The sequence below is a fragment of the Sarcophilus harrisii genome, chromosome 1 (genome assembly GCF_902635505.1).
Source record: "Sarcophilus harrisii chromosome 1, mSarHar1.11, whole genome shotgun sequence".
In the NCBI taxonomy this organism is placed as follows: Eukaryota; Metazoa; Chordata; class Mammalia; order Dasyuromorphia; family Dasyuridae; genus Sarcophilus; species Sarcophilus harrisii.
The window spans coordinates 230,828,134-230,856,122 of record NC_045426.1 but is presented as its reverse complement, the minus strand read 5'-3'; the positions used below and the strand labels follow the sequence as shown (position 1 = coordinate 230,856,122).

Here is a 27,989-nt window from a genome sequence, read left to right as displayed (position 1 = left end):
GGCATTTATACAGCGCCTGGCTGACCCTTTGCAGGGATGATTCCTGTGATCACTTTAAAAAAAAATCTAAAACTATGATTCAGTCCTTTGGTTTGAAGCTTTGATTTCTTAAGTATCCTCTTCTAAATTTCAAAGTTCCCTGGAAGAAAGACCAACCTTCAGTCCCCAGTACCTCAAGATGTATGAATTTTATTAGACACTTTTTCTCCATGCCAAAAGGTTGCAATATTGGGACTCCTAGGTGGAAGACTGAAGGGTCTGAAGGATACAGAAAAAAGAAAGCAGTTTTAGGGATTGCTCTTTGGGGAAAGAGTGTTCTAGTCCAACAACACTCAAGGAAGAGAAGCTTCCATGGGAGGACTTTGTCTCCTTGTCACATAAACGTCTCATCTTCCTCTTGGACTTTTTGAGAAATATTCTTATGTAAAACAATAAGAGAGGGAGCCGCAAGGGGATGGCCAACACGAGGAGATGGGGGATCATCCATGTTTGAGTGAGAAGACAGGGGAAACATAGATGAATGATGAGACGAGGGCACAATCACCTTCTGCTTCAGGGACTGCTGGGGCTGCAGTGACTGCAGGACTCGAGGAGGCTTAGGTGTCGTTGCAACCTCTGCATTTCGGTCGTTCTGATGTCGATGACTGGATCCAATAAGGAGTAGGTAGACAATAGCTCCCATGAGGGAGCCTAATGGCGGGGCAACCACAGGGACCCACCACCAGCTCTCTGCTGCTCTGCATAGGAGACAGAAAAGTCAAGAATGAGACTGAGACAGGTGAAAGGACCCCAGGGTCCTCAAGAGTCAGATCACATTTAACCCCACACACATCCCTAACACATCCCAGTCAGAGTCCTCAATTTTATATGCAACAGAAGTGGCCCTACTCTAAACATGGAATGATCCCATGGGGTGAGGAGGAAAGAGAAATCTATCATAGCTGGGAAGGAGCTTAGAAATTGAGTCTGTGTTCTTTTTTTTACAGATAGGAGAATTGAGGATGGAAGAGAGCAAAAAAGTACCTGCCTATAGTTATATGACTAATTACTCCAATGGCTAACTTAGTAGCAATTTTCAAGCCCATTACACTAGGATGGGAACATACTCGAGCATACAAATGCAGAAATCAGGGGAGGAGAAATCCCCACCACACTGGAGGAAAAACATTTGTTGCTGTATAATTTCAATGTGGATAACAGAGAGGTGTGTTTCTTACACCTCTCTCAGGCTAATTTTGATATAATGCCTTGTCTAAGAAAATCTGCACGTTATATACTCTTTCATGTATCTTCACACACAACTTCCTAATGCCACCTAAGGTCTGCAAGAATGAAAAATCTAGTAACTCCTCCATCAGTCTGCTTCTGGTCAATATTTCGTATTAATACAACTCCAGACATCTGAAATTCTTCCTTCCATGTCAGAATATCCAGACAATGCCAGACATCCCTTGGTCTCCCAGTCATCTCAGGACCTGAAAGTTGACATTTGGTTTTCCTGACCAAATTGGCCCTTGCTCTATTATATAATATATTCTACTCTGTCTCTTATGTGACAGGAGCTTCATGGACCAAGTCATTGTGGGGTAAAGAGTTTGGCTGAGGGAAACTAAGTCTGTGTCTAAATGAATAGAGAGAAGCCAGTCTTGTAATGAGGAAGAATTGAGTCCTTTTTCTGACATATGTGAGCTATGTAACCATGAGAAAATCATTTAAACTCTCAGAACCCCAGGCAAGTTTTGAAGTTGAGGCATTGGCAGGGGAGGGGAGGCTGCTCAGGAAATGTTTATTACATTGAACTGAATTGAATGAAATTTAATTACGTAAAGACTTCATTTCCCCAGCCTGCTATGCTTGTAAAGATCCTTGGTGGCAGGTCTCTGGATGGATTGATGGCATAACCAGTGTTCATGCCCAGTGACAATCCTATTGTAATCACAAGGACACCTATGACCAAAGGATGGGTCCCTTGCAGAGCCGGGCAGTTCTTCTTGTCATTGATGGCCAACAGGCATACCTGGAGTATCCCAGTTAAGAATATCTATGGAAAACAAAAAAAGAGAAAACCTTACTTCAGGGAGTACCTGAAAGAACCTGACCAGAGAAGCAGCATAGCAAACTTGGGGCTATCATTTCCACTTGCAGTGCTGAGCACTAAGAACATGCTAGGGATTAGAACGAGAATTTAGTAAGGGGTTAAGAACTCACAAATGAAATCTCAGCACAAATATCATTTATTCATTCATTCATTTCTTCATTTTTCATTTGTTCATTCATTCAGCAAACATTTGTTAAACACCTACTAGGTATAGATAAAGGACCATGCTAGGGAAAAAGAAAATAAATGACACACTAGGAGCTTATAATCTAGTATAAGAGATGGAACAGTATATATAAACATGATTCAAATTTGAATATGATTAGTTCCTAGAAGAAAACTGTGGTTTAGTGGAAAGAACACCAAACTTGGGGTCAGAAGATCTGTGTTCAAATTCAGGCTCTTCCACTTAATATCTCTGTTCCCTTAGACAAATAATTTCATCTTTGTAAGATTGAGTTTCTTCATTTGTAAAATAAGAAGGTTGAGCAAAATGATCTTTGAAGTCCCTGCTGCTAGTCCTAAATTGTGTTATTTCATTTCTCAGAACCTCAGTTTCCCAATTTGTAAAATGGGGATAATAGTATCTGCCCTGCCAGCCTCATAAGATAGTTCTAAGAATCAATGAGATAAGGTATGTGTAAGTGCTTTGCAAATTATAAATCACTATGTAAATTTAAGCTATTAGCATTACTATGAGAAATAGTTTCACCAAGAGAATAGAGAGATGTATTAAGTTATGATTATTAACCTAGGTGCATAAAGACCTGGGATTCAGGTTCCACCTCTGACATGGACTTCAGACAACAGTCTAAGAGCATAGATTATAGAATACTTACAGATTTGCATTAGGAGGGGGAATTTCAGAACATGTGTTCTGAAACACACACACACACACACACACACACACACACACACACACACACAATGTGCCATGAAAGATTTAAGAAAGAAGAGATCGCTTCCCAATGAGGGTATTAGGGAAGACTTCTGTGAGGCGATAATATCTCAAAATAAAGGAAGGTAGTTTCAGAAAAACCTAGAAAGACTTGTATGAACTGATACAAAATGAAGTAAGCAAAACCAGAGAACACCGTAACAGCAATACTGTACAATGATCAACTGTGAATGACTTAGCTATTATTCTGATCAGTCAATCCAATCTGATCCAATCTCTTCCCAATACAAGATAAAAGCACTATTCATGTGGGTATTTAATACATGTACCTGCCATGTACAGGGCATTGCACTAGGGGCAAGGGATATAGAAACCAAATTAAAATAGTCCCGGCATTTACATTCTACTTGAGATATCCTATGTAAATATTTATTTGAAGGGGAATCGGGAAGACTTCCTGGGAAATGTGATGCATGATATACAGAAGCACAAATGAGAAGAAAGTCAATTCCAGGGATGGGACACAGAGAGAAGAGATGGAATAGTAAGTTTTAGGGGAAAGTAAATAAATAGGACAGCCAGCTTGAAATAGAGATTGTATAAAAGAGAATAATATGAATTAAACTTAGACAGACTGAAGTCAGCTTGTGAAGGACTTTAAAAACTAGACAGAAAAGTTTGTAGTTTATTCCTAAAAGTAATAGGGCAATGACTAAAGGTTTTTGAGCAACTGATGCTTTAGGAATATCAGTTTGGTGAGACATTAATACACTGCTGGTGGAGTTGTAAACTGATTCAACCATTCTGTAGGGCAATTTGGAACTATGCCCAAAGGACTATAAAATCATGCATATCCTTTAACCTGTCAATGCCCCTACTAGGTTTGTATCCATAAGAGATTGATTTTAAAAGGGGAGGTGGGGGGAAGAAACATATGTATACAAAATATTTATAGCAATTCTCTTCAAATGGCCAAGAATTGGAAATTAAGGGGATGCTAATTCGACATCAGACACAATCTATTATCTGGGTGATCTAGCAAGTCACTTAATCTCAGTTTCCTAAACTGTAAAGTAGAGGATAATAACAGCACCTACTTCCTAGGGTGTGGTTATTAGGATCAAATGACATAATTTTTCTAAAGCATTTAGCACAGTGCCTGGCACATAGTAGGTGTTAAATATTTGTATCCTTCCTTCTTTCTTTCCGTCCTGGGCCAGACTCTTGGAGAACACCTATAGTGGAACATAGATGACCCTTCTCTTACTACCCAGATACTACCCATGATTTTCTTGATCTAACTCAAGTGCTAGTCATTAGTTACTCTCAAAACAGTCTCCCTCATTGATTGTCTTTTTCTCTAATTTCTTCCAAGCTCCCAAACTCAGATTCTTGATGATATGCCAATATGCAGTGCTCTTTGTTCTGAGGATGTAAATCCTGTCTCCCCTTCTGTACAGTATGGATGAAGACCACATGACCTCCAAACTCCTTCTCGTCTGCCCAGAACCAGGAAGGGCTCAGTTTACTTATTTCCTTCTAATAGAGGACTGAGCAGTGTGTGAAAATTAATGAAAGAATTTCAGTCACGGTGATAAACAAGTAAATGAATAGATATTTCAGGGTCAGAGGGCTTCTTGGGACTTCCTGGATGATATACTTTCTCTGCTTTTATACAGAGACAATTTTATTCAGTGGACAGCAGTGTTGCCCCTCTGTGCACATGTTTAGAAGAGGATTAGAGTTGAGCCTCCAAATGGGCAGATTTGGTTTTGAGGGTAACTTCTTTTAAATACTCCCCCCCTTCCCAGACTCCAACCTCATTACCAATGGACACATTAACACAGTAGAGAATACAACAAGCCAAGTTCTCTGTGTCCAGAAGACCCAATATTATACGTGTGAAATTGTTCTAGGAGAATCCTTAAACTTCTCCCATTAGCACTTGAAGGTTCCCTGATGCCCTTAATTCCCACCCCACTCTATCACTTCCCCCAACTAGATTCTGAACCCCTCACTCACCACTGACCTCATCTACGAATCCCCTCCACAGAGTCATATAGGAGGCAGGGTAAGTAGCAAAGATGCCTGCAGTTGCCCGGGGACCGGTTACTGTCAGATTCCCATCTGTGTACCGTAGGAGTGCCTCTGGGAAGGGAGAGTAAAAATCAAACCCGTTAGCCTTGGACTGTTATTGACCCAAAGCAACTAAAACTCTAAGACTCATGACCTTTCCCCTACCACAACATCACCCTCCTTTTCCCCCCAAAGTCAGCTAAGAAACTAGGGTTTAGCAAGCAGAAGGAAATGAGACAGTGGGTAGCCTGAGTCATTTTCTTTTCTATGTTACCCCCATAGTATTGGGGGCATACAACTTGAAAGATGTAGAATATATTACAAGAATCATCTATCTGGGAGTGAAGGAAGCAAATAGAACCTTTTAAGAAGTGAATGCTCTCTTTAAATCAGGGCAGCCCGATACCATCCATTTCAAGATGGAGACACAGAGGTGAATGGAAAAGAATTGATTTAGAATTCTTGAATATCAGAACTTGAAAGGAATTTAGAGTTAGAGAATGGGACATAGATCTACCCTTCTCTTATAACCCAGATCCTACCCGTGATTTTCTTGAATTAACTCAAGTGCTAGTCATTAGTCAACCAAACTGATATTCCTAAAGCACAAGTTGTTCAAAAACCTTTAGTCACTTCCCTATTACTTTTTAGGAATAAAATACAAACTTTTCTGTCTGGTTTTTAAAGTCTTTCACAATCTGGCTTCAAAGCAGTTCTCTTCTCAGGGCAAAAAAATTGGAAATTGAGAGGATGCCCATCAATTGGGGAATGGCTCAAAAAATTCTGGTATGTGTTTGTGATGGAATATTATTGTTCTATGGGAAATGATAAGCAGGATGCTCTCAGAAAAGGACTTGGAAAGTCCTCTATGAACTCAAGCAAAATGAAATGTTCCATATACAAAGTAATAGCAATGTTCTGGTATGACCAGCTGTAAATGACTTTGCTATTCTCAGCAGTACAATGATTCACAACTATTTGTATTATGAAGGACCTGTGTTGAAAAATCCTACCCATAACCAGAGAAGGAACTGATTGTGTCTGAATACAAACTGAAGAATTCTCTCTCTCTCCCTTTCTTTCTCTCTCTCTTTTCCTCTTTCTCTCTCTCTCTCTCATCACACACACTCACATATACATTCTCTCTGACTCGGTCTCTCTGTCTCTCTATCTCTGTCTTTGTCTCTGTGTGTGTGTGTGTGTATGTCTCTCTCTTTTTCTCTCGCTCTCGCTCTTTCCCCTTTATTTTTCTTGAGAACTCTTCTTTCACAACATGACTTTTATGAAAGTGTATTGTATAACTTCACATGTAGTTTCTTAATTGTGAGTGAGAATAAAAGAGAGAACCTAGAATTCAAAAATTTTAAAAAATATATAAAAATTTTATATATAACTGGGGAAAATATTAAACAAACCAAATAAAAAACCCCCACCAAATTTCTAAAAAAACATACAACTCCCCCCCTAGTAGATCCCAAATCTTCCCACCTGGTTCACATCTGCAAAAAGTCATAGAGAAATATATACCAGACTAAGACCCTAGTGCTCTGTCCATAGGACTTCTAGATTCTACTCATGTGTCACTTACGATAGAAAAGACCATATATGGTAGCTGCTGCTAAAAAGGATCCAAAGCACTGTGCCACTGTGTAGACAGGAAACTTCTTCCAGGGCATCTGACCCAGGACACAGCTTGTGAAGGTAAGCGCACTGTTCATATGGGCACCTAGAGAAAAGAGAATAAACAATGGGGCTTGAGGAGAAGGGGAGCTTGGTCTGAAATACCTCCCTAATGTCAATCAACCCAGATTGATGAAGTGGGTTGGAACACTTTTCCAAAAGGTCATGTGATATAGGTCCCAGACTGGGGGAAGGGGGGAAAGGAGGTGCAGAAAACTGAGGAGGAAATTTAGGAAAGAGATCTAGGGGTAGAACCTTCAAAGAAATTGGTGAGGGGGAAGGGGAAGGAGAATTTAGGAAGGTGATAGTGGGCTACCTGAAATTACTGGCAGTCATTAAGGAGGTATAGGTTTTTTGGGTGGGCTGAGAGGTCCTTAGAATTCTTACTTTGGACCTGAAAATGGTTTAGTTTTGGAGGAAAGAAAAGGGAATAGTTTGTGTAAACAACTAAGACAAGGGATGGGGTGTGTGTGTGTGAGAGAGAGAGAGAGACAGAGAGAGAGTGAGAGAGAGAGAGAGAGAGAGAGACAGAGACAGACAGACAAAGAGAGAGACAGAGAGATGTTTTAGGAGCAGATCTGATGTCCCAGATACTTACCAGAGATTCCCCCAGCCACATGGACCCCCATTACAACACCAAAGCCAAATCCCAAGTTGATGCTGAGATATGTCCCATAATTATTCTCCCCAAGAACTTGTTGGGCCACAGATCCCAAACCAAACACCTGGTTCAAAAAAAAGAAGAGGAAAAACTTGAGGCCTCTTGATCCTGATGTCAATCCCAAACCCAAGATTGTGCTGTATACAGGTTCCACCCCCCCCTTAAGGAGCTCCAAGATTGAATGGCCCAAAAGGGATAACCCAGAGAGCTTTAGGAGGACAGGACTTACTCATGTCCCTCTTCATCCATCTTCATCCCACCTACATTCCAATACACTGCTACCACCTTGCCATGCCCTTAGCAGTGTCTAAACACTTAGATTTTGATTGTGATCTCAACAATCCCATCTCTATACAGCCCACCTCAAATCCAGTTCCTTTTTTTCCAATGGTGACCCCTTTAGGCCACCATGCCTTCTCTCCTTTCCTTCCCACTACCAAGGTAGCAAGATAAGGAAGAGCTTTTCAGGGAAAGCACATAGGAGATGATGAATAAATATGTATTTGTTATTGAAAAGAGGAAAAAAGCTAGGAACAGGAAAAGATCATCCCCTTCCATAGAAATAGCCACCAAGCCTGAACCCTTTTATATGCCCTCTGCTCAGAATCCCCATAAGCCTAAGGGGAATTGTCTTTCCCCTTATCGGACCCCTATTGGACATAAAAGAAACTAGTTGGTGGGGAAAAAGAAACAAGACAGTACCTTCCATTTTACTAACCCAACCAAAACTCCTTCATCTGAAGGGGCCTTGGATTCATTTCTAAACTTAATCAAAACACAGTAAGTACATCAGACCTGCTCTGACCAAGCAATGAAACCAAGGAGGGAGCTAAGGGGGAAAGTGATGATCTACATAGGGTTTGAAAATTTGCCTCTATTTGGTATAATAACCCATGAGAGAATTTGCACCTTCATTGTACATATGTATACATGCACTTATCATGAAATATATATGCCTTTGCCTAAGAGTAGACTTTTTTTTCAATTGACATTTATTCCTAATTCAATTTCATCTTCTTAAGTTCAACTCATCATCATATCCCATAAAGAACTTTTTTGGAGGGCTTGTTAATTCAGTCCTTCAACATAATAATTCTCTTTCCCAACTTTAGAACAGCTATAAATTTGATGAGCATGCAGGTTTTCAAATTAAGTGGAAAAAAAAGTAGGCTAAGGTAGTTAGAAAATCACAGAATCTAGTATGATTCTTATGAGTTTGAGATGGGAAAACAGAAGGGAGAAGAACTAATTTTTTTCCCAAAGAGCAATAGAAAAAAGGCAGATCCGAAAGGCATATTCTGTACCTTAGGTTCCAAGGTTAACAGCCCCCATGGGACTGAAATTCTTTAGTATCAATGAGTAACTCCCCCTTGATGGTGGAAATGTCAGAGAGGATTTAAATCTGAGAGAGAGAGAAAGTAGGGACGAGATTGGATCCAGTGCCCATCAATTGGAGAATGGCTGAATAAATTATGATTTATGAATGTTATAGAATATTATTGTTCTATAAAAGAAATGACCAGAACAGGATGATTTCAGAGAGGCCTGGAGAGACTTACATGAACTGATGCTCAGTGAAATGAACAGAACCAGATCATTATACACAGCATTAACAAGACTATACCACAATCAGTTCTGATGGATGGGCTCTCTTCAACAATGAAATGATTCAAAGCAGCTCCAATTGTTCAGTGATGAATAGAGCCATCTACACTCAAAGAGAGGACAATGGGAGCTGGGTGTGGACCACCCAATAGCATTCTCACTCTTTATGTTGTTGTTTGCTTGCATTTTGTTTTCTTTCCCAGATTTTTTTTCCTTCTTGATTTTTCTTGTGCAGCAAGATAACTGTATAAATATGTATACATATATTGGATTTAACATATACTTTAACATATTTAACATGTATTGGACTACCTGTCATCTAAGGGAGAGGGTGAGGGGAAGGAGGGAATAATTTGGAACAGAAGGCTTTGAAAGGGTCAATATTGAAAAATTACTCGTGCATATGCTTTGTAAATAAAAAGCTTTAATTTTAAAAAATTTAAAAAAAAAAAAAAAAAGAGGATTGGATCCAGACACACTCCTTGATAAGCCTCATCTTCCTGGGGGATTTAGTATGGGTGGAGATGACTGGTTAACCTAGCTCCTCTCTCTCTCTCTTTTCTTAGCCTTAAATAACAAGAGGGAACAGCTAGGTGATATGGTAAATTGAGCCATAGGTTTGAATTCAGGAAATTCAAATCCAAATGCAGATACTTACTACCCTGTGGATTCATCACAAAGAATTGGACACAGCTGAACAACAACAAAGAGGAAGAAGAGATAAAGGGAATTTTTTCTCCCATTTGCAAAAATTTCAAGGAAATATGACAGCTGCTATCCATTATCTTAATCAGTGCCTGCTGACCATTAGACCAGTGAATTGTCTGGGGACAGTAGCTCCTCCCCCCCCCCCCCCCCCCCCCCCACCTGATTCTGTACAAGATGTGCAAGAACACTGATTTGGTGTCCAAAGATGTGAGTTTGAAATGTTGCTTCCTATCTATGAGTTCTGGATCATGTCAGTCAATTTTTTTTTTCTGTCTGCCTCTATTTCCTCATCTGTTAAAAGGAGATAAATGTCCTGCCTACTTTACAGGATTATTGAAGCTCTGATGAGATGAGATGAGAAAACTTTTTTGAAGAAATATATGTTGATCTTCTTCCCTTTTTTTTTCTTCCCTTGCCTACCACTTTCAGGAATATTGATTCAGAAAGGAAACACTGCTTTTTGGAAGCAATGCCATGTATTGTGAACTATTTTGTGTTCCAATTCATGAAATTCTAAATCTAGATCTCCACTCCAAAAGTCAGTTTTTACTATTTTTAATTTTATGATATCCCTATTACCCTGGATGCTGATTGCTTTTGAGGACTCAAAAATCCTTCTCCTAGGATGGGATACACTTCTAGAAGGGAGAAATCTTTATCTCCAAGAAAGTAGTCTTCTAATAAGCAAAATCTCCCCACTCCAAATTCATTATAAGGCCCCACTCTTACCCCAGTCACCTTACCCTTCCTTTCTTCCCAAGGCTCCTTTCTACTCCCTGCCCCAAGTCACTTCTTTTGTTTTGTTTTGTTTTGTTTTTTTCATTCTGTTCTCTGACTGACTCTACTCTTGTTGAGAAACTAAAGAAATTACTATTTCTTTACGGTTCACCTAGGGATTGGATGTAATGCATCTCCAATATCCCTACATCTATTACCTCCTGTCTTCACATTCCAATAACTTCCCATATTCTTTACTATAAAAAATATGATTTATATAAAGTGGGTCATAGAATTTAGTCCATGAGTAACGAGAACTATTAAAGCACTACATTATTAATGCCTTACATTTGTATAAGCATTTTATAGCTAAAGAAACAGACTTATCCAAAGTCACAGAGTATAAGAACAAGGACTCCAATTCAACTCATGAGTGCTATAGTTACTATTGTTCTTCCTTCTTGAAGATCACCTTAGGAGGTGATGCCATCCTATACAAGTGAATTGAATTTAATGATGGAGGGCTATGCAAAGTTACCTGCGCCTCACTTTCCCTTCTGGAGGCATGGATATAGATATAGACCTTGGGGGGGAAAAAAAGAAAGTTCCACTAGATGGTTTGCCAACGATTGGAATTCATTATGCCCAAAACTACACTCATCATCATATTTTCCTCATCAAATAGTTGCTTTACTTGGATTTTCTGGATCTATTTATAGCATCACCATTGTAACCATATCAGTCACCCAGACCTGGGTGCTCATTCATCCTTGACTATTCCCTCTGACTAATCTCTCCTATTTAATAACCAAGTAGCCAAATCCTGGTGTCTACCTCCAAAAAATTTCTCTCATTAGTCCCAACTTTTTTCTATTCACACTATCACCAGATAATGTGATTTCATACAGACCCTCATTACCTTTTGACCATACTATCGCAGTAGCAAACCAATTAAATAATGTCCAGGCCTCCAATCTGAATTCCTCTCAACTCATCTGTCATATCACCATTAGACTAATCTTCCCAATGGATGGATTTCTCCATTGCTCAACAAATAAAATCCAGTATCAAGTCTGTTCTGGCCAGTAACCAGTTTTTCTGGCCTCAACAGACTTTTTCAACCTTATCTTCCAATGATTGCCAGTCATCAGATTCCTCATCTAGGTCAATCTCACATTTCCATCATGTGTTCTCCTGCCTTGAACTTTTTGCTCGATCCTTCCCTCATTAAGTACACCCTTCACTCCTCCTATTTGTTCATCTAAATGCTATACATTTTGTGTATACTACAAGTCCAAGTACAATTCTGCACTATCATTCAGGATAACTTTTTGAAATAATTGTTGGATTGGTTTTATTCATTTGACATTGAATGATTTTTATTTTGTTGGAATGGACTAGAATTAATAATATACTTTTTGTTCATATGCATTACCAATAATGCTTCAGAAAAAATAAAGAAATCATACTAAGTGTTCAGAAATGTAAGCTTTTAAAACTATACTTGATTATGATTTGACTATACAGATTTACACTATAACTTAATAAAAATATATTACATAATATTTAATAAAAGTAAATATATAAAAACAAACTTTTCAACATTCTATGCAAACCCTTAAAAAATAAATAAATGCTATACATTCTATTCATTCAAGCCTAAGCTCACATTTAATTCTTCAGGAAAGCTCTCTATTACTATACCCAACTAATACTGACCCTTCTATTATCAGAACTTTTATAGCAGGGACCCACATTCTAGACATTGTTCACATATTAGCTTATGGTGTACTCTAAATTTCAAATGCATGAGTCTTATCTCCCCCATCAGGCTGTGAGTTTCCCTTGGACTATGTTATGTCCTACATTAGACTAAACTTGTGTCTTTTTTTTCTCAGCATTGTGAACTCTGTTTTCAAAGATACCAATGCTCCCTTGCGGTATCTTTCCTTCTTCTGAAGCTACAGGGACAGTACCCACAGCTCTCATCTTGTTTCCCCACACCTCTTAGCCCTCTTTTTCATTGGAGATAAGAAAATGACTATTACCACTGCCCCCTTTCCTGTGACCAAGATGGTTCCCTCTCCCCTGGCTAAGGCAGAAAAAAAGAAGGAAGAATGGTTCCCTCCTTCAGCATTGGCTTCTCACCATCATGACATATGTACTTATGAATTCAGCCAAAAATTCTCGCATCATGTCTCCCCGCAAAGCATCTTGCATGCGCTGCATCATATCGCTAGATGTTTGTAGTCTCCTTAAGGGTTGGTGTCTGGGTTGAATTCTGGAGAAGCAGAGAGAGAAAGAGGAATTAGGTGCAAATCCCTGTATTAGTGTTCTTTGCCCTCTCAGACTCTCTTTTAAGTTCTTTTCCTGCTTTACACCCATCCAGTTAAAGCTTAACCTTCCCCACCCCCACCCACCTCCAGAGTCATTCCCCCCCACATATGTTTGGGGCGCTCTTGTGCAACAGACAAGCTAGAGTATTGTCCAGCTCTGTGTCCAGCAGAGTCTCTGGAAAGAACAATAGAGAGATCATGGGAAAAAGTTAAGGACTGTTGCTGAGACTTAGTCAAGATTTACCTCCCTCCTGTTTACATAGTATGGTCCTAGAGTAAAGAAGAAAAGTTTTAGCCATACCCATTTGGCAGAGGAGAAGGATAAGATGGAGGGTAGCTAGGTAGTGCAGTGGATAGTGTGCCAGGCCTGAAGTTAGGAAGACTTATCTTCTGAGTTCAATCCAACTTCAGACACTTTCTAAATAATGTAACCCTGGGCATACCTAATCCCATTTGCCTCAGTTTCCTCATCTGTAAAATGAGCTGGAAAAGGAAATGGCAAATCACTCCAGTATCTTTAGAAAACCCCAAATGGGGTCACAAAGAATCAGACCGCATAAGACTGGGCAGAAATTCTGGAGTCAGCTAAGAAAAATAAGAAAAATCTCAAAAGATATGTGGGAGACCTAGAAGGAAGAGGAGGTAGTGGAGGGCAGTAGGTAGTGAAATAGGGTCTCCTATCTGATTGTCTGACCATCTGATTGAGTGGCTTGCATGTCATGCTATACTTAGCATGACATAAACTATAACTTTACACTATAGTTTAATAAAAATATATTGTGTAATATTTAATAAAAGTAAACACATAAAACAAACAACACAACACTGTGCAAACCCTTAAAAATAATCTTGCCTGATTCTTCAGCCTCCTCTCTGAAGAGGAATATTGATTTTTGCTCAACGCTGAATTTTCTCATCCCTGATCAAATCTAATATTCTCTAAACTCCATTCCCCATTCCTCATCACACAATTCTTTATTCACATCCACCTCAACCCAAATGCCATCCATTCCTTCCATACTGTGCCCTTGGGAATGCCTATTCCATAAGGAACATATTTCCCTTCATTCTAAATCTTTTCATCTTCTAGCCATCATTGAAACCTGACTCCTCTCCAAGGACACCTTCTACTATGGTTCTTCTAAACTTTTTCATTTTTTCTAAAATCTTCTATGGTTTCCCTTACTCCACCCTCTCAATTGAGAACTTTTATTTCATATTTAACAGAAAAAAAAATTGAGGATGTTCACTATAAACTCCCTCTTCTCCCCTTTTCTCAGATGACTCAGATGCCTTTGTACTTGTCTTAGTTTATTTTGTTTGCTGAGGAGAACTGAATCAGTCATAGTTGATCATCACACAATGTTGCTGGTACTGTGTACAATGTTTTCCTGGTTCTGTTCATTTCATTTTATGTCAGTTCATACAAATCTTTCCAGGTTTTTCTGAAGTCTGCCTTTTCATAATTTCTTATTGTACAATAGTATTCCATTATAATCATATACCACAGCTTGTTCAGCCATTCCCCAATTGAAGGGCATCCCCTCAGTTTCCAATATTTTGTCATCACAAAAAGAGCTGTTATAAATATTTTGCACATGTAGGTTCTATCCTTTTTATGATCTCTTTGGGATACAGAGTTTAGTAGTGCATTATTAGTTCAAAGGCTATGCACAGTATGGGTGGCCCTGTGCTCTTCAGAATAATTGGATCAATTCACAACTTCACCAATAATGTATTGGTGTCCGAATTTTTCCACATCCTCTCCTATCACTTTCCTTTTTGGTCATATTGACCAATTTGATAGGCATGAGGTAGTATCTCAGAGTTGTTAAATTTTCATTTCTCTAATCAAAAGTGGTTTAGAGCACTTCTTTATGTGCCTATAGATAACTTTGATTTCTTCATCTGAAAACTGCCTGTTCATATCCTTTGACCATTTATCAATTTGGAAAATAGCTTATATTCTTATGAATTTGACTCAGTTCTCTATATATTTGAGAAATGAGGCCTTCATCAGAGACACTTGCTAAAAAGATTATTTCCCAGATTTTTTCTTTCCCTCTAATCATGGTTGCATTGGTTTTGTTGGTATAAAACCTTTTAAATTTAAATAAAAATTATTTGCTCTGTATTTTGTAATGTTCTCTCTCTTGTTTGGTCATGAAATTTTTCCCTTTCCATTGATCTGAAAGGTATACTATTCCTTGTTCTTCTAAATGCTTATGGTATCTCATATTCTATTTACTTCCTTTGTTTGTTTCTTATTTACTTTTTTGGTTGATCAAGTTCTGAGAGAGGAAGTTGAAATCCCCCAACTAAAATAGTTTTGCTTTCTATTTTCTTCTTGTAACTCACTTAACTTCTTTAAGAATTTGGAGGCTAGTGTTTCTAACTGGGTCTATATACCAAAGAAACCTTAAAAGAAGGAAAGGGACTGACTCTCATGGGCAAAAATGTTTGTGGCATCCCTTTCTGTAGTGGCAAGAAACTGGAAACTGAATGGATGCCCATCAATTAGAGTATGGTTGAATAAGTTATGGTATATGAATGTTATGGAATATTATTGTTCTATAAGAAAAGATCAGGAGAATGATTTTAGAAAGGCCTGGAGAGACTTACATGAATTTATGCTGAGTGAAATGAGCAGAATCAAGAGATCATTGTACATGGCAACATCAATATTATACAATAATCAATTCTGATAAATTTGATTCCTTCCAACAATGAGATGATTGATGCCAGCTCCAATGATCTTGTGATGAAGAGAGCCATCTAAAGAGAGGACAGTGGGAACTGAATATGGATCACAACACAACATTCTCACTTTATTTGATGTTGTTCACTTGCATTTTGTTTTCTTACTCATTTTTTTTTCCTTTTTGAGCTGTACAGCAAAAGAATTGTATAAATATGTTTACACGTATTGGATTTAACATATATTTTAACATGTGCTTGCCATCTAGGAGGGGATGGGGGAAGGAGGGGAAAATCTGAAACACAGGGCTATGCAAAGGTCAATGTTGAAAAATTATCTGTGCATATGTTTTGAAAATAAAAAGCTTGGGGCAGCTAGGTGGCACAGTGGATAGAGCACCAGCCCTGAAATCAGGAGGACCTGAATTCAAATTTGACCTCAGACACTTAACACTTCCTAGCTATGTGACCTTGAGCAAGTCACTTAGCTGCAATTACATCAGCAAAAATAAAAATAAAGTAAAAAGCTTTTAAAAAAGGAATTTGGATACTATAGGACTGTGGGGACTGAACATGTATCACAATATACTATTTTCACCTTTTTGGGTTTTGTTTGTTTGCTGGGGGGGTTTTCCCCTTTTTGATTTGATATTTCTTATACAGCATGATAATTGTGAAACTATGTATAGAGGAATTGCATATTTAACATATAATAAATTACTTTCTGTCTAGGGGAAGGGGTGAGAGGAAGGGAGATAAAATTTGGAACACCAGGTTTTGCAAGGGTGAATGTTGAAAACTATCTTTGAATATATTTTGAAAATAGAAAGCTATTATTTAAAAAAAAGAATTTGAATGCTATGATGCTAGGTAGAAATATGTAAAGAAGAATTGCACATGTTTAAACTATATTGGATTGCTTAGTGTCCAGAGGAGAGGGGGAGGGAGAGAGAAAAAATTGAAACATAAGGTTCTGCAAAAATGAATATTGAAAACTATCTGCATATATTTGGAAAAATGAAAAGCTATTCAAACTGTTTTTAAAAATAGGATAAATATTCTCTTTCAAAAAATTAAATTTAACTTTAAACATAAAAGGGGGAAAGAAGAATTTGGATGCTACACCATTTGGTACATATATGGTAACTACTGATATTGCTTCATTGCCTATGAAGATATAGTTTCCTTCCTTATCTCTTTTAATAAGATCTATTTTTGCTATTACTTTGTCTGAGGATCAGGATTTTTACCCCTGTTTTTTGTTTTGTTTTGTTTTGCTTTACTTCAGCTGAAGCATAATGCATACTGCTTCATCCCTTTGCCTTTACTCTGTGTGTGTCTATCTACTTCAAGTCTGTTTCTTGTCAACAATATTTTGTATGATTCTGGTTTTTGATCCACTCTGTTATCCAGTTCTGTTTTATGGGAGAGTTCATTCCATTCACATTCAGTTTTCATTACTAAAGTATTTCCCTCCATCCTATGCTTCCTCCTGTTTGTCTTCTCTTTTCTTTCAATTCTTCCCTCCTCTCACCAATATTTTTTTTCCTATCTACCACCTCCTTTGATCTACCCTCCCTTCTGTCAGTCCCTTCCATTCTTGCAACCTTTTACTTAATCTCCTCACTCCTTCTCTCTATCTTCCCTATCAGCTTAGATTTTTATATTCAACTGATTGGGTATATTACTCCTCCTTTAAGTTAATACTGATGAGAGTAGAGTTCAGGATATTCATCACCTACCATCCCATCTCCCCATCTACTCCGATAGGCTTGTCTTCCTCGCCTCCTTCAGGTGAAATAATTTACACCAATCTACCTCTTCTTTCTGTACCCACAGTACTCTTCTTTCTCATTCCTTAATTTAAAAAAAAAAATCTTTCCCTCAAATTCACTTTATACCCATGCCCCCTCTGACTATATATATTTCTTCTAAGTGTACTATTAGTGATACAATTTTTAATTATAAATGTCATCTTTTTTATAATAGCTCTTTATTTTTCTGAATATATGCAAAGACAGTTTTCAACATTCACCTTTTCCAAAAACTTGAGGTCCGATTTTTTCTTCCTTTGTTCTCCTTCCCCCATTCCCTAGACAGCAAGGAATTCAATATATGTCAAATTTATGCAATTCTTCTAAACATATTTCCATATTCATCATGCTACACAAGAAAAATCAGATCAAAAGGGAAAGAAAAACATGAAAAAGAAAAACAAGAAGCAAACAAACAACAAAGGTGAAAATACTGTGCTTTAATCCATATTCAGTTTCCATAGCTCTCTCTCTGAATGTGGATGGTTCTTTTCTTTCTAACCCAAGTCTATTGGAATTGCCTTGAATCACCAGCAAATATCACCTTCTTCTATATGGATGTAAACAGTTTAACTCTATTGAATCCCTTGTGTTTTCTTTTTCCTGTTTACCTGTTTATGTTTCTCTTGGGTCTTGATTTTGGAGGTCAATTTTTTTAAAAATTCTGGTCTTTTTCTCATGAAAATTTGAAATCCTTATACTTCACTAAATGACATTTCTCCCCCTCCCCCTTCCTTATTATACTTAATTTTGCCAGGTAAGTTATTCTTGGTTGTAGTTCTAGCTCCTTTGCTTTCTGGAATATCATGTTCCATGACCTTCAGTCCTTTAATGCTGCAGTTGCCAACTCCTATGTAATCCTGATTGTGACTTCCTGATAGTTGAATTGTTTCTTTCTAGCCGCTTTGTAGTATTTTTTACTTGACCTGATAGTTCTGAAATTTGGCTATAATGTTCCTCAAGAGTTTTTATTTTGTAGTCTTTTTCCTAGGGTTATATGTGGATTCTTTCAATGCTTATTTTGCCCTTTGGTTCCAAGACATCAGAATAGTTTTCCTTGATAATTTCTTAAAAGATACTATTCAAATCCTCCTTGTGATTATGATTTTCAACTAGTCCAATTATTCTGATATTGTCTCTTCTGAATTTATTTTCTAGATGAGTTTTTTCCCATGAGGTATTTTACATTTTCTTCCATTTTTAAAATTCTCTTGAACTTGTTTGATTGCTTTTTGATTTTTCATAGTCATTAGCTTCAATTGTCCAATTCTAACTTATAAGGTGTTGTTTTCTTCAATTAGCTTTTGTACTTTCTTTTCTATTTAGCCAATTGTATTCTTTAAAAGCAATTATTTTCTTCAGTGAAGTTTTGTATCTTCTTCTCTACTTGGCCAATTTTACTTTTTAAACAGTTTTCCAAGCTGTTGTCTCTTTTTTCTTTTCTTTTTTTGGTCAAAAAAGGATTTTTATTTTGACATCTGAATAAGTGTTGACTCCTCAGGACCCAGCCTTTGGCATCTTTCCCAACTTATTCATCAGCTTGTTGCACTGTGTCTTTCTCAGAAACATAAATACCATCCAACATTTTCTGATATCCTTGTTTTTGACTGTGATGACTTGTTGGATCATGACAGCTAAATCTGATGCAAATTCAAAATCAATTCCTTCAAGAATTAACTCATCTTTTTAGACTTGGGAAATAGCACAAGTATCACCTAATCTCATGTGCAATCTTTGAATATATTTTTCACAGAAAAAATTTCTGATTTCTACAAGCAAGCCATTCTTGTCAGTAAAACTTTGATGAGAAAATGAGCATTCACGGACCTCATCTTGTAACGAAAACCCAGGGTAACACCTTTGGTTATGTTTTGTACATAACTATAGATTGTGCACATGATTGAAAGTTCTTTTTGCTTTTCCTGCTACTTGTCTACCTACCTGGAGTCTTTTTTCCTTCTCCCTAAGAAGACTGAGTTCCCCAATGATACAATTGAAATTCTTCCAGAGGATTCCTCTGACCCTCTTCTCTCTCTCTCTCTTTTTTTAAATTTAATTTATTTTGTTAAAATGTTTTATTTTCAAAATATATGCATGGATAATTTTTAACATTGACCCTTGCATAGCCTTGTGTTCCAAATTTTCCCCTCCTTCCCTCCATCTCCTCCCCTAGATGGTAAGCAATCCAATATATATTATACATGTTAAAATATATGTTTATATATTTATATCCAATATATGTATATAAATCCAATATATGTATATATGTAATATATATTTCCACAATTATCTTGCTGCACAAGAAAAATTAGATTAAAAAGGAAAAGAAAATAAATAAGAATACAAAATGCAAGTGAACAGCAGCAAAAAGAGTGAAAATGCTACCTTGTGAACCACACTCAGTTCCCACAGTCCTCTCTCTGGGTTGTAGATAGTTCTCTTCATCATAAGATCTTTGAAACCTGTTTCCTCTTTTTTCATAATTCTCTTACATTCACTATCATTTCTTTTCCCAATTTTTCTTCTACCTCTCTTATACAATTTTAAGCTTCTTTTTCAGCTCTTACATGAGTTCTCTCTGGTCTTGAAATCACTTTCCAGTTTTCTTTGGGGTTTTGCCCATAGGTGTTTTGACATTGTTGTCCTCTTTCTAGTTGTGTTTTTGTCTTCCCTGTCACCATAATAACTTTCTATGGAAAGATTCTTTTTTGTTGTTGTTCTTATTTTTGAGGTAGGGTTGGGGAATTTTTTTTTTTTCTTTTAAATTTGAGCTCTGCTCTCAATGTGGAAGGAGTACTGTTCTCAGGCTTCTTGTGCTAGTGGCTGCAATCCTGACTGTTTATCTAGTGCTGATGTTACCCTGAAGCCCCAGGAAGCCCTTATGTCTGATCCTGTGCTGAGGGATGGGGTGGGGATTGGGGGTGATTATTGCTGCTAGAGGTTGTAGGGATCTTACAGCTTGCTTGGTTCTGAGCTGGGGGTCCTAGTACTGGCGACTGCTGTGTGCAGGGACTTAATGGGATATTTCCACATTTCCCTGGAGCTACACTGAGACACATGATGATCTGGCAGCTGAAGGATGCTTGCTTACCTGGAATTGTGCTAATGCACATTCTCTCACTCACTTCTTAAGCTTTTACAATTCAGCTTCTGACTTCATCATCGACCAAAACTTCTCTCTCCAAAGTTACACGTGATCTCTTAATTGTCAAACTCAATGGTCTGTTCTTAATCCTCCTCCTTCTTGACCTCTCTGCAGCCTTTGACACTGTTGATCACTCTTCTGCTTGATACTTTCTTCTTTCTAGGTTTTCAGAAAATCATTTTCTTTTGGTTCTCCTACCTAGCAGATCAGTCCTCCTCAGTATCTTTTGTTGGATTCTTCTCCAGGTCACTCTCCCCCACCCTTCCACAGGATTCTGCCTGGGCCCCCTTCTCTTTCTTTGCTTCTCTTCTCTTCTCTTCTCTTTTCCCTCTATGCTCCTGGTGATCTCATCAGCTTCCATGGATTTAATTAACATTTCTCATCTGATTAGGATAGTAGTATCCTAACATTTTTGCTAACCTCTAAAAATAAGTCTTTTTTATCTTGGTAGGACAAAACTGAGATTGTATGCTACTAACATAACCTTTGACATTCCAGGACCATATCTAGGACACAATGATTATTGATGCCATTATCAAAATTTTATTCAATTCAACAAGTATTCATTAATTTAGGCACCAAACAAATTCTATATTCTAAATGCCAATTTGGGATATGAAGTTATTAATAAAATCTTATGAAGAAAGATAGTGAACGATTAGAATGATTTATAAAAGAAATCGTGAAGAAGAAAGTGAGTTTATAGAGAACGAGGCAAGAGAGAAAACCAGCCCCAGTGCATTTAATGATAAAACCAGAAAAAAAAAATAATGGCTATGACAAAGGTAAAAAAATTTGTCAATTTCCATAACAAATAATTCTTTCCATCAGGAGAGTGGAGCCACCAAACTAAGTCTCAGGACAGTCCCATATACAGTGCATGAGGAAATGGAAATGGCATTCAAAAGCAAAGAAAGACACACACAAACAAAACCAAAAATGGAACAAGCACATGGAAAACAAATACCCATGGAGGAGGGCCACAATGGAAACAAAATGATTTCAAGGATGCTGAGGAATCATTTCTCTCAATTCCCATGAAAAGGGAGGACATGTTAAATTCTTGGAAAAATTATTGTAAACAATTGAGAAAATTCCAGTAACTATATGCCTTCTTTCTGATTTATTCTTATGGAAATAAATCAGATATTTATCAAGGGCATCCTTGACAAAAAAAATATAGGAAAACAGTAAATTTTCACAAAGGATATTCTAGACCAGACTGCATCTTTATAGTCACACAATTGCCCCCAAAATACAAAGAATAGGACTTTTCTATTCCACTAATTCCACTGTACTCGTTTTTGGTGGACTAAATAAAAAACTATTTGATTCAATGGTTAAAGGTTAGTGTCCTCTGACAAAGTGTCTCCCATGCATAGGTTTAAATACACACTTCCTTCATGCATGAAATGACTTCTTTTAGCATTCCCCTGATTATTCACATCAAGTGAGACATATAAGTCAGTGAGACATGCCCTACCAAAGGTCTTTGCCACTGTGAAGGATGTCTAACACAGAATGCAAATAAAAAGACTCTCTTTAGAGATTGTGAAATTCTCCAAAGATCCTTATCTATGAATTTCTGAAACATGGTAGAGCATTCTTAAATGAGATCATAACCACTCCAAAATATTTGGCCTAATTGTTCACATGGACGAAACAGTAATAAAAGTAGAAGAATCTCTATGATAGCCATTTAGGTAGATAATTGTAAGGATTATTATTGGTGGTGATGATGGCGATGTGTTATGTTGTGTCCAGAATATTCATGTCCCCATTTGGGGATTTTTTTTGATAAAGACACTAGAGGTTTGTGATTTCTTTCTCCAATGTTACAGGTAAGGAAACTGAGGCAAACATGATTAGGTGATTTGCCCAGGATCACATAGCTTATGATGTGTCTGAGGCTGAACTGAATTCAGGAAGATGGGTCTTCTTGACTCCAGGCCCAGCTGAACAGGCCCTCTATCCACTTCAACACCTGGTTGCCTGATTGTAAGAATAGATAACTATGATTTTATTGCTATAGGGAACTCCCAGGTCAAAAATTTGCATGTACCAATGCAGGCCAGAACTTTCTGGACAATTTAAAGAATCTTTGAGAATTGCTTGTGGGCAATTAAGTGGTCCAGTTGTTAGAGCACTGGCCCTAAAGTTAGGACACTTCCTAGATGTGTGACCCTGGACAAGTCACTTAACCCCAATTGCCTCAGCAAAAAAAGAGAGACAGAGACAGAGACACAAAGACAGAAATACAGAGACAGAGACACAGAGAGACAGAGATAGACAGAGACACAGAGAGAGAATTGCTCAGGACACAGAGGTTAAGTCCAGTATCAGTCAAAGATGAGATTTAAACCTAGGCTTCTCAAGCTTTGAAGCCAGCTCTCTATCCATGATGACAGTTTTCCTTTCATGGATTTACAGGCTTATTAGTATATACATCTTAGAGGATCACTGCAAAAGGGCAAAGAGCTGGGTCCAAAATTCAACAGTAGGAGAAAGGGAACTTTGATGGCATCTGGGGAATTGTGCAGTGTTGTTAATCTTTCCAACTTCCTCCTTGAAACAAGGGCCCAACTTTGTAACAATAATAATCTTCCAGTAAGGCTGTATTACTATGAATCATGGAATACAAGAAGTTGAAGGTCATATAAAATGCAGGGGGTGGGACGCATGCATGGTCTGGCAAGGGACTATTCACTGTAACCTTAGATGAAGTGTACAAATAAAGTGGCATAAACTATCAAAGAAGTGCATTACCAGAAGAGGATGCAGTCCAGTCTTGCATCAAAAACAAGGCATTGACCACTTTTCAACAAGTTTGAAGTGCTAATTGGATATCTTTTCCTCCATAAAATGAGAGATTTAACTGATGGCATCTGGAATTCCTTCTGGCTCTACATTTTTAAGCTTAAGAATCTTTATCTCCTGTGGGCCTTAGTCTTCCTCATCTGTGCAAGAAGTTTCCTGGAGGATAACTCCCCCAAGAGACCACTAGATTTTTGTCCAAAAATTGATAACAAGCCAAGGATGAAATAGAAATGGAAGTTCGTAGCTAGAGATTAAAATTTGGGGCCATCTGAACAAAGGAGCTCATTCAAGAAGATCCAGAGAGAGAAAACTAGATCACTTGTACTACAAACTAGATCACTTGTACTACCAAAGGAAAAAATGGGGAACCACATACAGAATTTGTCAACCAGATGAAAAACTAAGCACTTCATTTCATCTATGAGTTCACAAGTAAGTCTTTACTGAACCCTTCTCTGCACCCACTCCCACTCTCTGCTACTCTTTGGATAAAATATCAAAAAAAGACAAACCTATTCCTTATTCTGAGGGACTCATGGTCCATTTGGAGAAAAGAGATTCACACCCAGTGAAGAGATATTATAACAATTCAGTTCAAAACCATGTGACCAAACTAACCAAGGTCAATGAAAGAGGGGGAGTGGGGAAGAAGGAAGAAGAAAAAGATCAAAGTGGAAGAGGGGCCAGCATGGACCCTTTCCTCTAAAAGAAGGTTAAAATTCGGGGAGAAAAGAGGCTGATGACACATAGACCCAGGATGATAATAGCAGCCCACATTTCTATATTGCTTTAAGGTTTCCAAGGCACTTTACATATATTATCTCATTTCATCCTTACAATAGCCCTAGGAGGTAGTTTGATATTAATATTATCCCCATTTCACATAACAGGATGTTGAGACTGAGAAAGATAAAATGGTTAAATTGGCCAAGGTCATACAGCAGGATTTGAAATGGGGATTTTCTTGACTCCCAGTCCAGTGCTCCATCTACTAAATCACCTAGCTGTCAAACAAACCATTATGAAACATGCCTTTTCTCACACTTCCCCCTGTTATCCTATTCTTCTTCAGTTCCTCTCAGATCTATTAAAAGTGAAAGGGGATGGAGAAGAAATGGGAAAGATGAGGGACAATTAAGAAGACTCACCGTCTTTGTTGAGTGTTGGAATCCATAGTGAGTTATTTTCAGTCTGCAAGGACAGAAAAGAAAAAAAAGAACATTAATTTGGGAGCCTTCAAAGAGCCTTGGTGGTCCTTCATCTCCATCCCACCCTCACCTCATTACCCATTTTTGAGCAAAATCTAGTGGTCTCCTGGAGGAATTGACTTCCAGGAAGCTTATTGCACAGATGAGAAAGTCATTAAGACTAGCAGAGGATCAGCTCTTATATTCCCAAGCACCTGAGGTCATCAGGTTAGAACCATTCCCTCAAGGCCTCCCTTCTAAATTCTCTACCAGTCTCCAAAGACATGGATACACATTATACTCTGGATTCTTTTCCTGGACTCTCCATGAGCTTCATCCCCCCTAAGCTTTCCTAACAAGGCTGCCTTGGGAACTTATACTAAAAAGATAACAAGATAGGACTCTTGGAATTGTATTCTGCTCATGGAAAAATGACTTTAGGGTTTGGTCTGTGGGAGTAAGGTTTGAAGGAGATTGCTTTTCCCATCCATGGGGCAAGAAATCCTCTTTTTAATATAACTTCAATTTCTCTTGCTGCTAAACTGCTAAATCTTCAATCTTCCTCCCTTTCCCCTAGTAAACTGATGGGCTGGAATCTATGCCCTTGCCTCAAGACAGTATCACCTTCACTCCCTTCTAAAGAGCTACAATCCCACTATTTTCCTCCCAAATCTACCAGGACAGCAGACCATCCAACCCTTCTTCAAGACTTGCATAATTCTCTTAAACTGTGCAGTGAATCACATCCCTCAAACTCTGGGCCCAAGGCCCTTCCCTTCCCTAACATCCTCAGTCTATTAAAAGCTATCCTAGGTGAAGCTCCTCTTTAAAAAGTTTCTTTTTCCCTTTCTCTATCCAGATCATTACCACCCTCAAAATCATAACTCCTTAAAGAGAGGTAATTTAGATGGTCTAATTCCTCTTCAGTCATCTCTTTCATGTCTGAACAATTCCCATACCCCCTTTTTTTCTATGGATCCAGGGGACCAGAGGACTGGAAATTCTGGTTACCCACCCTTTAATAATAACACCTCACACTTGTAGAAACTTCATACTTTCCAAATACTGTAAAACCTATTATCTCATCCAATCTTTATGATAACCCAACATGGTAAGTAGATTACTAGCCCCATTTTACAGATAGAACACAGAGGTTAAGTTTTTCAATCAGTGAAAAGGTCTAGAACACAAATATCCTGTTTCCTAATCAGGTATCTTTCCTCTATACCTCACATACCCTATATTTTTGTGTACTTAGGTAAGAATTATTTTCTTTTCATTATCTATTTTTTTTTAAAATGATCCACATCTGGTACATATAATGGAGAAATAAGCATAATTTGCTTCTTTTTTGCACCTCCTTTTGCCCAAGAAATAGGCACACATAAATCCCGCAAGAGATATCTAACTCAAAACAACTTTCACTAACCCTTCTCTGCCCCTGGCTTACCTTATAGGCCTGGGTTTGGGCCTGCTTCTAGTTTAGTTCCAGTTTCTTTCTTCTGTATTCTTAATTCCCGTAAAAAATAATTCTGGAGATATAACTGGTACCCCCAGAAATGGATCTTCCATAGAGAGGGCTCTCCCTGATGTACCTTAGCCTATGACTCTTAGGCTCAGGAAATCAGAGGAGGTTTGGTCCTTCCTGTCTCCTGTCCTGTTTTGATACTTGCCCAGGGTCCAGTGCGTCTTAGACACACAAAGAAGAGGGAGGCTGTGTCCTAGCTGCCTCTCTGGGGGAGAGGTCAGTGAGACAGAGGTATTAATAGTTGCTCTTGAGACACATTAAAAAGCCAGGCAGGCAAAATAACATGGCTCTGAGACCTAGCTGTTCCACTTTTTCCCCCAAGAGGGGGTCCAGGTACTGTGAAAACAAAATGCCCAGGGAAACAGTTTACCTCATCTCCCTTTGTGAGGTCAGTATGATAGTCTCATGCAAAGGCTGAGGTCATAAAATCACAGCATTTGAGCCCTCAGGGACCTCAGGGGTCAAGTCCATCCTACACAGAAACAAAAATATCCTCTATAAATTTCTGTTCAGACTGTTTGAAGACCTCTGGTCAAAAGAAAACCATTATTCCCTGAGATGGTCCATTTCATTTTTGAATAGCTCTAAGTATTAGGAAAATTAAATAGCCCTAATTATTTGGGGGGCAGATGCAGTAGAGAGAGTGCCGGGCCTAGAATCAGGAAGGTTCCTGTTGTGAATTCAAATCTGGCCTCAGACATTTACTAGCTATGTGACCCTGGAAAAATTATTTAACACTGTTTGACTAGTTTCTTCATTTGTAAAATGAACTGGGGGAGGAAACTGCAAATCCTTTAATATATTTGTTGAGAAAACCCCAAATGGAGCAGGTAGATGGCAGAGTGGATAACTTTCTGGCCCTGGAATCAGGAGTTCAAATCTGGTCTCAGAAGCTTGATATTTACTGGCTCTGAGATCCTGAGCAAGTCACTTAACCTCAGTTGCCTCAGGGGAAAAAGAAAGAAAAAAAAAAAAATCCAAATGAGTTGGAAATGACTGAAATGAATGAGCCATAGCAATGTTATTTATTTTTTTCTTTACATCAAGCTAAAATCTGCCTCTTTATAATTTTTTCCTTTTCCCTGGGACCAATCAAATAATCTTATCAATCAACATTTTATTTTATTAAGTGCCCTGGGGATTCAAACACAAGAAAATAAAACTTTTTCCCAACTTCAAGGAGCCAATTGGGAAGAAACAATGTAGATATTTATGTAAATATGTGCATTTTTACATACAAGCTTATATACATATTTATACACATATATACATTTATAAAATGCAAAGTAATTTAGGGAGAAGATGAGGAAAGACATTAGAAACTGAAGGAAAGGTCTCATATAGCAGACGATATTTCAGTTGACTTTGAAGGAAGTTAGAGGTCTTAAAAGGTCAAGGTAAATAGGGAGTGTCTTCCAGACCTGGGAAACAGCCAGTGAAAGCACACAATGTCCTATGTGAAAAAGAGCAGCAAGGGGGCCAGTTTAGCTAGACTGGAGAGTACATGAGAGGGAGTAAAACTGACCACACTTAGAAAATAAATGCTACCCAGAGAAACTCGTATTTGATCCTAGGGGTTATAGAGAGCCACTGGAGCTTCCTGAAGAGTGAGTCAGACTTGTGCTGTATGAATGTCACTTTGAAGCAATGTGGAAGATAAATGTGAGGTGGGGAAAACTTGAGTCAGGAAGACAAATCAGGGACATCATCTAACCCCTGCCTTCCTTGTTTCCACACCTGTAAAAACAAGGATAATAATAGCACCTGCTCCCAAGTTTGTTGTGAAGATAAAATGAGGTATTTATAAAATGCTTAACATTGTGATAATTATTAATATTAACAGCATGGATGGTGATCATGTGATAGGACAAAAAAGGATGGATTTGTAGAATGTTGTTGAGATAGAATCACCAAGAATTGGAAGCCCAGAGAAATCAAGGATTCTAGCATAGGTGACTGGAAGTGGGATGGTGCCCTCTACAGAAAAGAGGAAGCTCAGAAGAATATTAGGCATAGAAGGAA

General features: G+C 38.0%; 1 protein-coding gene across 8 annotated transcripts; it reads right to left on the bottom strand.

The window, feature by feature from the left end:
• Positions 1–169: 169 nt before the first annotated feature.
• On the bottom strand, positions 170–26,314 carry AQP7 (aquaporin 7). 8 transcript variants are annotated; one of them, XR_004229478.1, is made up of 10 exons: positions 25,890–26,314; positions 24,401–24,443; positions 17,512–17,568; positions 12,592–12,724; positions 7,351–7,477; positions 6,661–6,798; positions 5,026–5,144; positions 1,824–2,041; positions 545–732; positions 170–258 (listed from the first exon to the last, which is right to left on the bottom strand). XR_004229478.1 is itself a non-coding variant. In XM_031938078.1 (10 exons), the coding sequence occupies exons 2-10, from the start codon at positions 24,424–24,426 to the stop codon at positions 238–240; spliced, it is 1,032 nt and encodes a 343-aa protein (XP_031793938.1). In that variant the 5' UTR covers positions 24,427–24,443; positions 25,890–26,314; the 3' UTR covers positions 170–237. The 8 variants fall into 8 exon arrangements, 7 of the variants coding, with proteins under 7 accessions (XP_031793938.1, XP_003761344.1, XP_031793926.1 ...); XM_031938078.1 differs by having other exon boundaries at positions 545–737; XM_003761296.3 differs by having other exon boundaries at positions 170–737.
• Positions 26,315–27,989: the final 1,675 nt, after the last annotated feature.